At 43.8% G+C, this 15,380-nt stretch overlaps 1 protein-coding gene and 1 long non-coding RNA gene across 15 annotated transcripts in view; one reads left to right on the plus strand and one right to left on the minus strand.

Annotated features, from left to right (window-relative positions):
• Positions 1–15,380, minus strand: part of LOC138630626 (uncharacterized) — a 203,408-nt gene that overhangs the window by 98,173 nt on the left and 89,855 nt on the right. The gene's annotated exons all lie outside the window — the stretch shown is intronic.
• syngap1b (synaptic Ras GTPase activating protein 1b) overlaps positions 1–15,380 on the plus strand; it is a 129,111-nt gene that overhangs the window by 24,184 nt on the left and 89,547 nt on the right. For all 14 annotated transcript variants that reach the window (XR_011311650.1, XM_069715034.1, XM_069715035.1 and 11 more), the window contains exon 2: positions 8,415–8,680. Coding sequence is in view for 13 of the 14 variants with exons in the window: in XM_069715034.1 (XP_069571135.1) it covers positions 8,415–8,680 (266 nt within the window). In the remaining variant the exon portion in view is untranslated. The remainder of the gene's footprint in view (positions 1–8,414; positions 8,681–15,380) is intronic.

Genomic DNA, 15,380 nt, shown 5'->3' on the forward strand with positions numbered 1-15,380 from the left:
GTATTTTGATAACTTTCTGAAGAAGCCAGCCGAGCATGCCGTCCGCCTCGTGCAGCCCTCTGCAGCGGGAGGTTGTGCAGAGGTGAGACGACTCGGAGATGAACTTCCAGAAACACTTGGAGAAGCTCTCTGGTAACGGACGCGCGAGCGTCGTAACGACGTCGGAAATGGTCCAAAAAAACAACAACCGCAGATCAGATTCTCTCTGTTGGTATTTATTAGGTACCTTTTTTTTTTTTTTTTTTTTGATGTGTTTGACGGATGTTGCGGAGCGCGGATTACTGCATGTACGTACCCGGTGCCAACTTACGCTCACGGTGAGTTTATATATAGTTAGAGATGGAGGGAGAGAGAGAGAGAGAGAGAGAGAGAGAGGTGGGGGAGAGGGGAGGGAGGAGGAGGAGGGATGGAGAGGAGAGAGAGAGAGAGAGAGAGAGAGAGAGAGAGAGAGAGAGAGAGAGAGAGAAAGGGAGAGTGAGAGGGAGGGAGTCAGTATTTCATGGATGGCTGTGTTGCTATGGGAACAAGATGTGGGCTCCCTATTCCCAAAAAAGTGTCCTCTTTCCTTCCTTCCTTCCTTCCTTCCTTCCTTCCTTCCTTCCTTCCTTCCTTCCCTCTTTTCCCTCTCACTTCATTTTCTCTCTCCTCTTCTTCTTCTTTTTCTTCTTCAGCAGCATCCACGGCACCTACACCTCTCTCTCCTCCCCCCATCACATCCCACCACATGCCTCCCCTTTCTCCCTCTCTCCCTCTCCCTCTCTCTCTCTCTCTCTCTCTCTCTCTCTCTCTCTCTCTCCTCTGTCATCCATCCTTTACCCGCCCACTCATTCACCTCTCTCTCTCTCTCTCTTCCATCCTCTCCTCCTCTTCCTTCCTCTCTTTCTCTCTTCCCCATCCCCCCCTCTCCATCTCTCCGTCCTCTCCTCTTTCCATCCCCTCCTTTTTGATTTTTTTCCCTCCCTCCCTCCCTCCCTCCCTCCCTCCCTCCCTCCCTCCCTCTCTCTTTCTGATCCCTCTGTCTCTTTAACACTCACTTATATTCTATTCTTTTCTCGGTTGTCATGGCAATAGGCTGGGGGCGTGAGGGAGCGAGCGCGAGCGAGCGAGCGGGAGTGGGTGTTTCGGAAGTGACATCTCTTGGGCAGTAACCTTGTTTCCTGTGTGGTGGCGTTGGGGGCGGATTCAAGGCGCTAGCAGCGCAGCAACAGTGACGCCGTGTGGACGCTTTGGGTGAACAATGGGGAGCAGCGGGACGCGCCGCGCCGCGCGAGGGCTGGGTGAATGATCTGATAGGTGAGACACTCTCCCATGCATCTCTCCCACTCTTTATCTCTTCTCTCTCTGGCACACACACACACACACACACACACACATGTACACACACACACACACACACACCCCTCCTCCTCCTCCTCCCCCCACCCCAATCCTCCCATCCTCTCCCTGCTTCTCATCTAACATCCCTCTCTCCGCAAAGGTTGAAGTGGATTCATTGTAGTAGGTGAAATTCAAAAGGGATCAAAGCTTCCAGCTCGATTCACACAGGAGGTTGTGACTATGTGAAGAGCAGTTTTTTTTTTTCTTCTGTTATTTGTGTGCAGACGACACAAAACCTCCCTCACATGTGGGCGCAGACACTTATCCCCGCATCACGCTGAGTGGCAGCTGGTGAGCGTGAAATCAAGTCCACCTTGTGCTCGTTATGGTCGCAGTGATCAGGAGTGGGAATATTTAGATTTCAGCTCTTACAGCAGCCAGAAAAAAAAACAAAAAGAGGAAATTAGGACTCAGGAAATTTCAGATATTTAACTTGTAGTCTGTAGGTATACTTTAAAATGGCCTTATTTAAGTTTTTACTCATACTTTTAACCCTGGCCTATATTTACCTTAAAGTTTCTCTGAGTAATATGTCAACAAACAGTTTAGTAGTCAAGGATCAACATTATTCATTTGGAGTTGTGTTATTTTGGAGATTTAAGGAATAAAAGTCCAGTATTCACTCTGCTTTTACCTCCGTTTTTGGTCTCCACCAACTCCTGGGAACAAACATCTGGCTCATCTGGAGTTGATAACTAAGCAGACAGTTTATAGTTGGATTATAAGAGTATTTTTGCAGGAAGTTGAGTTAATGAAAGCTGAATTTAAGCAGAACTTAAAACCCAAAAGTGAGTCTAACAAGTAGAAGTGAGCTGTTCTTATTTACCGGGTCAATATAGATCACGTTACGCGGATCGTGAATCGACCGTGACGTTATTGATCCACTTTAAATGCGGTTTCTTCGTCAATGTCATTATAGAGTTTTGTGTTTTCTTTGGTCACGTACATTAAGTCGGTCACAGCGGACCATCGACTCGACAACCCCCGACCTCATGTGACCTCATGTGACCTCATGTGACCTCATGTGACCTCATGTGACCTTCCATAAGAATGATACGAGTGAGTTTTAGAAGCTAAAGGAGAAAGGTTTAAAATTTGAGGAGTCAGAATCAGTGAGAGGTTTTAAACTCACATTAACCACCATAATTAGATCCGTTGTAAATGTAAAAAATATACTGATAAATATGTCAAGCGTAAAGGCCAATTTAACTTTCTGATACATAATTCACAAATTCTTCATAAATGTACTTACTTGAGCATCTTAGGTGTAATGTTGCTGGCTCCGCCCCCTTTTTCTCTCTCTCGAAGTCAGGGAATAAAATCTTTGTTCTTTTTGAATTGCTCCCCTTTGCCCTGTTAAAGTTACTGCATCAGACTGTTAATACAAACTCAACACTTCCTGTAGCTGTTTCAAATTAAAAGCCCTCAGTATTTCAGTAGACAGAAACCCCTTTATTTCTTCCTTTTATTTTGAAATATTTTCAGGAATGTGTTGCGAGTGAAGTAATCCAGAACAGCTGTTGAGAATAGCACAAATATATTGTTGACTGCATTGAATACTAAAGTAAATAAGTAATAAATTAAATAATAAAGTTGCTGACACTGTGTCTCATATTAGCCTCAACGGGCGACGGAAATAATCGATGCGGTGTAGTATTACAATATTTTGCCATATTCTGCGGTATTATGTTGATGCATTCAACTTTAAAGATCGATATTTGATTATATAAGTAAATGAAGAAATTTGTCAGGTTTTTATGACGGTGTTGGTCAGTCTGTGTGACTCGCATTATATGTTATTGCAATACTTAGTAAAATGTTTAAAATGGATATGATATGATATCGTGGGTTCTCCCTGGTGATTCCCACCTTCATCATAGACATTGTGAGAAAGAATTAATTAGAATCTCTCTTTTTCTTTTTTCTTACATCCTGCTGTGAAGTTGAAAAAGATGTGAACAAGTGTCCTCTGGCAAAAAATAGCAAACAGCAGCATCACTCTGTTTCAGCATTCAAACACTAAACATCTATAATGTGAATTTAATGTGATAATAATATAATAATACTATGCATATTATTGTTTTTTGTTTTGGTGGATAAACCAAACTAGAATGAACATAAAATAAATAAACAGCTGCATTTTATAATTGTGGTCGACAGAAAATCGATGTTCTGCACCAAATACAAGCAAATAATGTGATATTCCAATTTCTTATATTACAAAAACAGGAAAACACAAATGCTAACATTGCTAACAGTTAAGCAGAAAATGTAGAGACGAGTATTTAAGCATCTAAGTCCACATTTACACCGAGTATAATTCCACACACACAAAAAAAGAAGACCCGAGCTAGCATTAATAATGTGATCATTAAAATGACATTAAGGAATCTGCCGCAGCACAGATATATAACTTATCTCCTATTGCGGTCTGACGCTGCCGCTGGTACCCTGCGGTGTTTTCAGTAGCCTGTAATTGGCACAAATAGTCCCGTTTTTTGTTTTTTTCTTCACAATAACAGATAAACTAATTACAGCCGAGATCCGACAGACACGTCTGACTGACGCAGAGGTGGCATCATGATGCAAAACGCTGTAAGAGCGCGGTCTGCATGTCGGTTCCCAGAGCGGCTCCATCGCTTAGGACATCTTATGGGAGGGTGGGGGGGGGGGGGGGGGGGGTTACATGATCTGGATATCGAGTTTCTGAAAAGCCAGAGGTCCCGTCGCCACCCTGCGAGGTAATCGTTGAGTAATTTGTATCGATCGACGAAATCCTATCAACCCCCCCATAGATTTAATTTAAGTAATTTAGTGCTTTGGAGCAGAAAGAAAATTATAATTATTACCTTTTTTTTTTTTAAACAAAGCTTGATTTGTCAATGTAGATTATTATTATTATTATTATTATTATTATTATTATTATTATTATTTACTGTGTGAACGTGAAAGTTTCTCCTCCTCCGGCAGAAGTCGAGGGGCCTCGACCGATTGTGCCGAGCTCAGCGAGACGCCTCTGTGACCCCCTCCGCTGACACTCGACGTCCCCCTCCCCGACCCCCGACCCCCTCTTTGACTCGTGCACATACGCACCACTCTGACTCAGAGCTGTCAGAAGTGTGACTCTTCATCTCCGCTCTCACCACCACACATGCCTTCCCTCCGGGTTAAAATCACACCTGTGTCACGTTGCAGCGGTTCGGCGGTGCAGCCGAGGTCACCGGCACTGCCGTGTGCAGTATGTAGTACTTTCTTTCTTTCTTTTTTTCTTTTTTTTTGCCTAGAAAGTAAAGATGCTTCAGCCCCGCCGAGCTCGCAGGAGTACATTATCTGCCCCGGGCGGCCCGTGGATATTGCAAGCTTTATTTTTAGCGCTGTTTTGGAGCTCAGCGATGTGTATAAATCAACTTTAGGTCTGTCGGCTGTGCAGTAATGACAATGTTGACTAAGGCTGACCAGTCATCCGATTGACGCATGGCACTCTATCTTTTGTAAACTGCTAAGGACGGCAGAAAATGGGAAAAAAAAAAGAGCCCATAGAGAGAGAGAGAGGAAGAGGAAGAGGAAGAGGAAGAGGAGGAGGAACAAAGGCCAGAGAGAGAGAGTGAATGAAAGACAATGAGGTCGAGGAAGATGAGCGCAGAACAAAAAAGGAAAAAAAAGAGGCAGCTCAGCATTTTCTGCTTGTGCAACCTCGTATGTACGTACAGACGGACAGAAGAGTGAGTGTGCTCATTGAAATTCTGTCCAGTGTGCTTCACAGGCCCTTAATAGGCAGCCTCGGGGGCGGAGAGGTAGGCCTACAGTAGAGTAGCGCAGATTGGGCTGCGGATGACTCACGCTGCGATTCCCCCGGTGAATATCGCAGCATCATGACTTTGCTCGGCTCAGTGGTAAAGTTTTGGATTCGAGGGGCTTGAAGTTGCTTTTTTAGAGAAAACAGTGCTGTGAAGACTTGTGATGATGAGCGGCGATTCAGAGCGGCGACTGAAGCTGCCTTTGTAGATTAAAATGGGGAATAACAGTCACAGATGACCACGATTATTATGTCACTTTAAACAAATACAACTGAGACACTTTTATTTTATAATATCCATTTACAACAGAACTATTATTTCCATGTGGCCACTGAGGATAAAACAACATGCTGTGCAACATAAAAGGTCAGAAAATAAAAAAGAGTTCAAGATGTTAAAATGTGTTTTTCAGTTGCTTTTTTTTATGAATTACAGCTGGCTGGCCCCCAAAAACAGGTCTTCTTGAATCTTCTTTTCTAATGAATGAGGGATTATTTTCAGATGGACCTCCAGAAAACTAATAAGAAGGAGTGACTTTAGCTAACAACACCGAGATAACTGATGGACACATTTTATTCACTTTGGATTTGATGAGAGAAGTTGAATGGGAGTCTATGGAGCCGGAGGCTTTTTGGAGCCGACCTCTAGTGGCACTCGCTGGTATTGCAGCTGAAGACACTTCTGCATCGACCTCATTTTTCAGACCTGGAAGCTACAAACACTTTTATACACAGTCTATGCTCATGACAGGCTGTACTGTTGCATTGTGGGCCGCAGGTAACTCCTTCCTCACGTTCATGAACTCGTCCCTTCGTCAGATCCTTAAAAAAAGACTTCACACCGCGGGGCAGCGACGCTGTGAGGGCGCGAAGTGTCAGCAGACCGTTTCTGTGCACACTGGGTCAAATGAACATCAGCTTTCTCTCCACTTGTCTGTCAGTTTGTGTGTGTGTGTGTGTGTGTGTGTGTGTGTGTGTGTGTGTGTGTGTGTGTGTGTGTGTGTGTGTGTGTGTGTGTGTGTGTGTGAGCCTTGCAGATGTTATAAGTGTGAATTTTGTTTTTTACTTGGTTGCAGGAGGTGTGAGCCGCCGAGGGGGAAACTGACGCGCACTCTGCAGACGTCTCTCTTAAATTCTTCAGCTCAGGCTTTAAATTTAAAAAAATCAGCGTCTTCTTTCACTTGTTTTCAGCGTAAATGAGTTCATGATTGAGGATCTTGATGCGAGCGGAGCGGTCATTCGCCTTGAAGGGACACGTTGTCATTTTATGTTCATGCAAACTTTTTAACAAGTGCAAAAATTCCTCCCTGTTGGCAATGTGTTTTTTTTTGTTTTTTTTAAATTATTATTTTGAAGACAATTCATTGTGGATAAAGTGTTGGACCATTTTCTGAAAGCGGAGAGAGTCTTTGAATTCCAGCGCGGAGCAGGATGAAGTGAGAGAACGGCCTCGAGATGTTTGCTTTTTGTATCCGCGGCAGAAAAACTATAAAAAAAAACTTTAAAAAAAACTTGCTCAGTGGCTTATTATCATGAAGCATGTGAGAGATGCTGTTGTTGCCTTTTTGCTTCATGGAAGAAGAAAAAAAAAAAAGTATAACGCTTAAACGGAGAGAATAAATAAATAAATAAATAAAGGGAGTGTTGAGGAAACAGCAGATCCATCTTTCTCATGCATCTTCTCTCTGGATTACGTAGAATTGCAACACACAGAAAAAGTGCATGAATTAAATTCTTTGGAGGAATAAAAGCCTGGACAGACGCAGTATTAGTCACTGCTTTCCTTTTACGTTCTCCTTATGATATTTTATGTAGTTAATTACTGCAAACATAAAGTGCAATAAAGGCCAGAAAACCTGGAGAGCAGCGAGGAAACGAAAAGACAAAGTGCCTCATTTTACCGTCGGTTCTCGGCCGCCCATTTCTCACTGAAGACAAACAGCTACCTGCACGGAAATCCATATTAATGTCTCCGATCCCGCGTGATCAATTCCTTTAATTATCTGAAGCGCGCAGCCCTAAGATATCATTTTCATGCTTTTTTTTTGTTTTTGTTTTCCCACATCTTAAATGGTCCTCACAATCGGGGGGACGGCGTCGGAGATAATTCGTTGAGCAAAAATTCCCGCTCGTTTTTGTTGGGACGGGACGATGAGATGACGCCGGCAGAACCGGATCGAGGACTTCTTCCATTAGATGATCACCGTTTGGAGCTGCGACTATAAAACCAACACACACACACACACACACACACACACACACACACACACACACACACACACACACACACACACACACACACACACACACACACACACACACACACACACACACACACACACACACACACACACCACCTCTTCACCTGGTAAAGGGTTGTCTCCGTATAATTAGAGACCACATTGTGTTTCTGCTACGACCATGCAGCACAGATGTGATCAATATATTGTTGTAGCTTGTATATTTTAGATGGAAGCGAGCGTTAAAAAAAATGGGCGTAAATGACACAGTGTGAGGTGTAAAGATGTGAAACAAAAAGGAACACAGCTGACCCGGCACCTCTAAAACGCACAAATCAACATGTTACATCTCGTTTGTTTAATCTGCACAAAAGAAAAGTGTAAAAAAAAAAAAAAAGAAGTAAAGTGTTGGGTTTTGATGTTGAGTTACGATCCAGAGGGTGTTTATGCTAAGCTAAGCTAACCGATTCACAGACTTTAGCTTCGTATTTATTGGCCTCGTATGAGAGCAGAATTCATCTTCTCATCCATCTGTCAGCAAGAAAAAGAGAAAAGAAAAGAAAAGAAAAGAAAAGAAAAGAAAAGAAAAGAAAAGAAAAGAAAAGAAAAGAAAAGAAAAGAAAAGAAAAGAAAAAAAAGCCAAAATGATGAATTTAAAGTAGAAAAATGCTTTTTTTTTTTTAAATGTGTGCTGCTTCTTTCATGTTGTGCTGGAGTTTTTAAGGCTTCTCATGTCTGGTTTTATCTTCTGCCTTTGAAAAGCACTTTTATTCCCATCATCGTTATCATTATTATCAATCAGCTGTTCTCTCTATCGTCCTCTCCGATGTCTGACGATGTCTGTCAAACACACTCCAGCACAGACTTGATTTACAGCTTCACACTGCAGCCCTCCTACCGATGTTCCTAACTGACCTTCTCCTCCCTCCTCTCTCCTCCCTCCTCTCTCCTCCCCCTCCCTCCTCCCCCCGTCTCTCCTCCCTCCCCTCTCTCCTCTCCAGATGCAAGGTGTGCCGTCCCCCCCTCCTACCATCATCCCCACCATCGCACCCACGCCCACTCCTTCCACGCTCCCTCCTACGACCGCCCCGCTCCAGAACGCCCCTCCTACGACCGCCCCTCCTACAACCGCCCCTCCTTCGACCGCCCCTCGCCCGACCGTCCCGTCTACGACCGCCCGTCGCACGACCACCCGCCCCACGACCGCTGGAACCCCCATCTCCGCGTGAGCTCCGGAAATCAGATCTACATGTTGGACCAGGAGGAGGTACTGAGCTCCACACGCACACACTGCTTCCACAAAGATGGGATGAAGCAGGACGTTAGATTATCATAAAATCTGGAACATACAGAGAAAAAAAAGAAGTATACTTCACATTATTATTATTATTATTATTATTGTTATTATATCTTCATTACGTTTAATCTGCTACAAACAACGGTTAGATATCCTTTATTATATGAATATGTCAAAGTGTGTGAGATGTATTTTTTTCAAGCAACATAACATACAATGTATAATTCATGATACAGCACATTACTAACATGCCAATAAACACACAGTATTCGGTGTTTCCCCGAGGCGGCAGTATTGGTACCGTAGCTGTCGGGGTGGGGAAGCTTCATCAGCAGCTGTTCGCTCTAACATTAGCATCCTCACTACTTTCAGTGGATACACGTTGAGTGTCTTAATCAAATTTTAACAAATGCAAACTGATCAAATCTGACTTAATGGGAAAACAATTATCTTATGAAGGTGGCAGTTGTTCCACAATTCAGTTTCACCTTTATGAGGAAACCAGGAAGCATCTCCAACAAACAACACAAACTGTTCGATTACCTCGGGAGGTAGTCGACGGTCGCCTCCCCCAAATATGGAATTATGCAACATAGCATTTAATATAAACACAAGACTTTGGGCAGATGATGAGTGCAACGCCGGGCTGGTGGAGAAGAAGTGGGCGCCTGCGGCTCCATCTGGTGCTATGAAGCGTTATCACAGAAGAACACAGCAAAACACACCGAAGAAGGAAACCGAATTTAACAAGACTTTGGGGTATCACAATGTAAACAAAGCTCCTCCTCCACGTGGAATAACCTCTCAATATGTCCAGGGAAAAACGGGCTTTTGTGGGATTCGTTGTTTTGTTGGCAGAAGGGACTCGTGTACTCAGTGACCGCCATTTATGTCATTTTGAGGACCTTAAAGAACAAAGATATTATTCTACAGATCTGAGGCTGTTTAAAACGAGCTCCATCAGGACGTCCACCCAGAGCGGCTTAAAATGCGTCCTTTGAAAATATGGTTGCCGTGGTTTCGCCCCAAAACAAAAGTCTCCGAGTGAGGCAAAGTTTTCTGGTTTGTACAACATCTTGGTAGGATTTTTACCTACGTGTGTGTAAATGTCAGATTATTTGGGTGTTTCCTGTTTCTCGCCCTTTTTATAAGCTGCGTGTTTTGTTTTTTTTCTTCCCCTCATATCCCACCATCTGTTTTTTGTTTTTTTTATATGAAGTTCAGCGTCTTCGTCATGAAACACAGCAGAGCAGAGAAACAGACGAATGAGCTCTTTGTGTCTTTGTGCTACTTTAAGAACCCTACTTTTCAGATAATAACTATAAAAAAGAAAAAGAAAAAAGGAGGTCAGACAGATAGAGAAAGGATCCAGAGAGTTTGTCCCAGACGCTCACGCTCCTCCGGATCGCCTCACTTTTAATTTTTTTTGGGGGTGGAGGGTTAATTTTCAAGGGCAGCTTTTAATTCTGCGGGACACTTTTCTGCTTCTTTAGGTCACATTTAACTGTGTAACTGTACGTTACATGTCACGTTTAGATTTCATTAGTCTCAAGTTTTCTATCAGCAACCAGCCAAACCTGATTTCACATGTAGTTACTGGAAGGCATCATTTCTTTAACTCCCACAGTTTTACTTTCATAAGCATGTACAAACATGTAATAATTTATGACACGATTATATTTTAGTTTTTATAACAAAGATATAAGTGTTTATTCTTGTATTTGTCGACAGCTATAACTCCTCCTGTGGGAATAACTCCTCCTGTGGGAATAACTCCTCCTGTGGGAATAACTCCTCCTGTGGGAATAACTCCTCCTGTGGGCGCCCATGTGTGCTGATTAACTGAAAAAAACCCACTTGTAATAATATGAAATATGTTATTATAGGAGAAGTTGACAAGTACGTTACAATAATAAACACTTATGGCGATATAAGATATGCTTCTATTTGCCCACCATTTAAAATTGGGTTTACAGATTGCACCTGAATGATGATACATTTGAGGGCTTTAAGAGATGGAGAAGTGAAGAGATTGAGAGTCAGAGTGACTGAAACCGACTCATGACTTCACCAGATCTTTAGATTTATTGGTAGTTTTGGTATTTTCATGCATCTCCAGCGTTAAGAAATGTGTCGTCTCTATGAAACATTACAATTACAAAGCTTAAAGTACTTCTGTTTAGATTTTTTTTCCTTAATATTTACAACTTAGATTCTCGTTTATTGGATCGAAGTGCCGGAATAACTCAGATATATCTGAAGCTGGAAACTTTTCTACTTTACTTGCTGTTTAACCCGGAGAATGATTTCTTCAACACATTCACGGCCCGGAAGCTTTTACAGTGAAAACGTGATTTCTGCTGTTAAACCAGCAGAAGAATCGTTGAAGAACCAGCGAAACAGCTTCAGTTACGTTTCAGATGGTTTTAAAAGCAGCTTTAGCGGTCGGTTGGTGTTGATTAACGGGACGATTTTTGCTAAACCAATCACACGTCTGCTGCTGCTGCTGGTTGTTGTGTTTCTAATCTCATTGTGCTCTTCAGACCAGGAGAGGGTACTGTTCTTCAACTTTTCTAACGCTGAAAGAAAAAGAAAAAAAAAAATCTTATTTCCACACAGAAAATGAGTCACAGTTTAAACCAGCTCTGCTGTTTTATAGCAGCACTTAGAGCAGCACCATAAATGGACCGGAGCTCCCCTCCCAGACACTTATGAGTTATTAGAACCATGTACATGCTAATGTGGTTTTTAATTTGCTGTAAAACCAATCAGCACTGTTATAGAAGTGCAGTCAGGTATCTGTCAGGTTTGGATCTGACGTTTATCGTGTCGTATGTACTTCCTGTGTTCCTCCATGTTGGCAGAGCGATGACGTAATAAATCTTCATGTGGCCTGTCAGCGTGTGCCGGTGGCGACTTCACTGTAGCGTGTGGCTGCCAATAGTATTCCAGCTTGTCATCGCTCAGATCGCCGATAGGAGACCTCCCGCGCGCCGGGGTGAAGGGACTGAACGGAGAGCCCGGTTCAATTAATCGGCGCCTCGTCCCCGTCTAATCGTGCCAATAAGGCGGCAGCTGGCAGAATGGATCGCCGGGGAGCACTGACATGCAGATAGCCGTCACCTCGGCGACGGAGAGAGCCGTTAAATATTCATGCCTGTCACTCACTTCATGCAGAGCGGGGGGAGTCTTTTCACTCCTCCTCTTCCTCTTCCTCACATGCACACACACACACACACACACACACACACACACACACACACACACACACACACACACACACACACACACACACACACACACACACACACACACACACACACACACACACACACACACACACACTTCAATTTATTTCCATTCGTTTTAGATGGCTCCAGTGCCTCAGCAAAAAAAAAAAAAAAAAAAAAAAAAGCAATCATACTGTACTTTTTGCACATATGGAGCATCAGTGGAGGACTCACATTTTCATATCAGCCCATCTTAAACACACCTGTCAGCTCTCTGATCTTCTCTGTGCTTTATGTACGACATCTGAGCTCGGCATCTCCTTCTTCTCATCACTCTTTATGTTTTTTCTTCTACCGTTCTCCTCTTCCTCTCCCGTCTCCATCCTTCTACAGTTCCTCCTCTCTTTTCCTCCTCATCCACTCGCCCACTCCATCTCGCCCTCCTCTCTCCTCTCTGAGGTGGACTGGTAGGATTCGTTGGCTCTCCACCGGCCACCTGTCTCCAGCGTCTCTCTCGCAGCCCCATTCACTTCCCGTTTTTTTCTTTTATGAATGACGGCCGTCAGGAAAAGACGCAGCGGGTGGACGTCCCGATCACCGAGGTGTCGCTTCGGGGGGGAAACGAGGCTCCTCTGTTGTGTCACTTTGGAAAATGTGTGTTAATGGAGTGGAGTCACATTACAGCCTCACTGACACGTCAACACCAACGCTGACTTGGTGTGTGTATCCAGGACAAAATAACCTTGAAACTAAAAAAACAAAAAACAAAACTGAAATTAAAAAATGACAAAGCGAAAACAGGCCGCCTGTAATTACACGGCCGTCCGTCCTCGCGAGTGAATGTGACTTCTCTGCTTTCAAAGCAAAGAAAACTGTGAGTTGTGTTACTTTAGAAATAAACTAAATGAGCATTCGTGCAGCCCGGAGCGGCGGGAAAAATGTCAGTGTTGTTCTGCGTCTGTGATCGCACGCTAGGATGAGAGCAGAAATATGTCTGTGGTGCAAAACGTACCAACAGAGGTGAATCTGAGTGACTCAGTCCAAAGAGAAATTTATAGAATTCAAAATAGTACAAATTCATGCTGGTTTCCTGCATCCTGATCTCGACTGCATGGTCTGGTGATTTTGTTTTCTTTGGCCCTCGCTGTCTTTGCATATTCATATTTCAGTACTGTTTTTGCAGAAAGAAGAGGATGTTATAAATAGGGTTGAAATGACCCCAGTTAATCAAATTATTGACAGCTATTTTAGTAATTGAATAACTGCAAAAAAAAAAAAAAGTCAAATCAAATCAAAAAATGTCGAGACGATCCGGCATCTATCAGCCAATTAAACTGATTAGTTAATCTAAATATAACAATAATGATAATCAGTTATTCCCCTGAGTTGTTTTTTTCAGGTCAAAAAGTCAAACATTTCCGTGCTGCAGCTTCTCAAAGGTCAACATGTGATTATCTGATTATGATTAACTGACAATAATTTCCTAATAATTTTGAATCCTATCTCATCATTTTGAAGACGTTTGCTGCAGTTGAAGCAGGCTGCTGATAAACTTCTTCACCAACTGGTTCACTTGGGATGAAACAAAATCTGTCAATAAGTGATGAATTTCCTGGACTTCTCTAATCTGTGAGATTGATCAGCGTGTGTTCACTCCCTGCTGCATCTCTCAGCAGCCTGCTCTCCTTCCTGCCGTCCTGTAGGGGGAGCAAGAGGGCCGACAGTGATGTCTGCCTGCCATCCTCGCCTCCTCCTCCTCCCCTTCCTCCTCCTCCTCCTCCTTCTCTTCCTCTCATCTCACATTAATCTGAGGTGACAGAGTTTCATATACCATTGCCACGCACCAGTGCTCTGTCCCCCGAGTCATGTGTCCGGGCCTCGCTCATCCAACTGTGCCAGTGTTACGCAATAAAGAACCGATGGGGGGCACCAGGCGGGTTTTTCGGCCTGCAGGAGACGAGACGGATCTGGAAAAATATGAAGACTGTAAAGACACAGACTAGAGTCAGTTAAATATATTCGATGGTTTATCATATCTCCTTCTTTGGTGGTCCGATTTGCATCTGACAGCATCGAGAGCCCGTCTGGAAAGAAATAAAAACAAGGAGCCGCGGCACCTCGGTGGGTTTCAGCCCTGCAGCCGCTGATGTCACGGTGCATGAAGAGCAGCTCCGAGGCGGATAGTATGTTTGCTCATGACCCTGGAGAACACTTTCAGGTGGCTGTCGTGTGGGAGTTGGAGGGTTTTAATTATGTAATAACTGTAGGTGGGCAGCGACAGCGCAGGAGAGAAGAGAAACGCTGGTTCTTTTAGTAAGATGTGCTGACCTGAACCCCCCCGAGGCGATGCAAACAGAAAGTCTTGATATTTGAGGAACTATTACGGGGCATTGTGCTAAAAAAAAAAAAAAAAAACCTCTCTCACTCAGAAATAACACATTTTTCCAAAGGTCATCGTGTACATACAAGCGTTTAAACGACTTTTATCTCGGTGGTGGGATTAATTCTTCCATCCCTGTGGATGGTGTACAGTTGTTTTTTTTGTTTTGTTCCTTCAATACCTCGGAGGCACCGGGAGAAAAAGGGAGAAAACTGGGCCTAATTTGTCTTCCGCCAGCTTACCGGGAGCAGCTGACAGATTTCGATGACCTTAAAAGCAATCCTCGTCCATTTATCATTTTGTATGAAGAACGATTGTACTTGGCCCGGTCAGTTCTCGGCGGGATGTGGAGTCGTTACGGGTGGTTCGAGTTGATTGAATGCACTTACAGCATCTCCAAGTAATAGACCGACTCCACTCACGTTTCCGCTTGAAGCATTTGTTTCATATTCTCCATTTACATGCGGCTAGCTGGACTTTTCTGTTTGATCCGAACCTAACTAAGCAGATGTGCCACTCAAACAGCGTCTTTCTGCGGCTTATTTCACCGTGTTTTTAACACCAACACTGCAGCCAGAGCCGGAGGTCAGGAGGAGGAGGAACATCTGTGTGTGAGAGGGCGTCACTGATGCTCTGAAGGACACATCACACTTTTTGGACAGCGCAACTGCCGATCATGTTGCTCGGGGAAGTGTGTGTGTGTGTGTGTGTGTGTGTGTGTGTGTGTGTGTGTGTGTGTGTGTGTGTGTGTGTGTGTGTGTGTGTGTGTGTGTGTGTGTGTGTGTGTGTGTGTGTGTGTGTGTGTGTCGTTGCTCGGGTGAAGTTTATTACTGTGTTTGAGCAGACAGCTGCACGGCCAAGTTTTTGTTATGGCCTGGCGTGTGTGTGTGTGTGTGTGTGTGTGTGTGTGTGTGTGTGTGTGTGTGTGTGTGTGTGTGTGTGTGTGTGTGTGTGTGTGTGTGTGTGTGTGTGTGTGTGTGTGTGTGTGTGCGTGCGCGCGCTTGTCCGTCTGTCCATCCATCGCAGGTTTTCCTGTGTTGGTGCGTGTTTTTGTGTTCGA

Source organism: Brachyistius frenatus, unplaced genomic scaffold, assembly GCF_029030835.1.
Source record: "Brachyistius frenatus isolate BFR_SWC_R1_liver_20210118 unplaced genomic scaffold, ASM2903083v1 Contig_137, whole genome shotgun sequence".
Lineage (NCBI taxonomy): Eukaryota > Metazoa > Chordata > Actinopteri > Embiotocidae > Brachyistius > Brachyistius frenatus.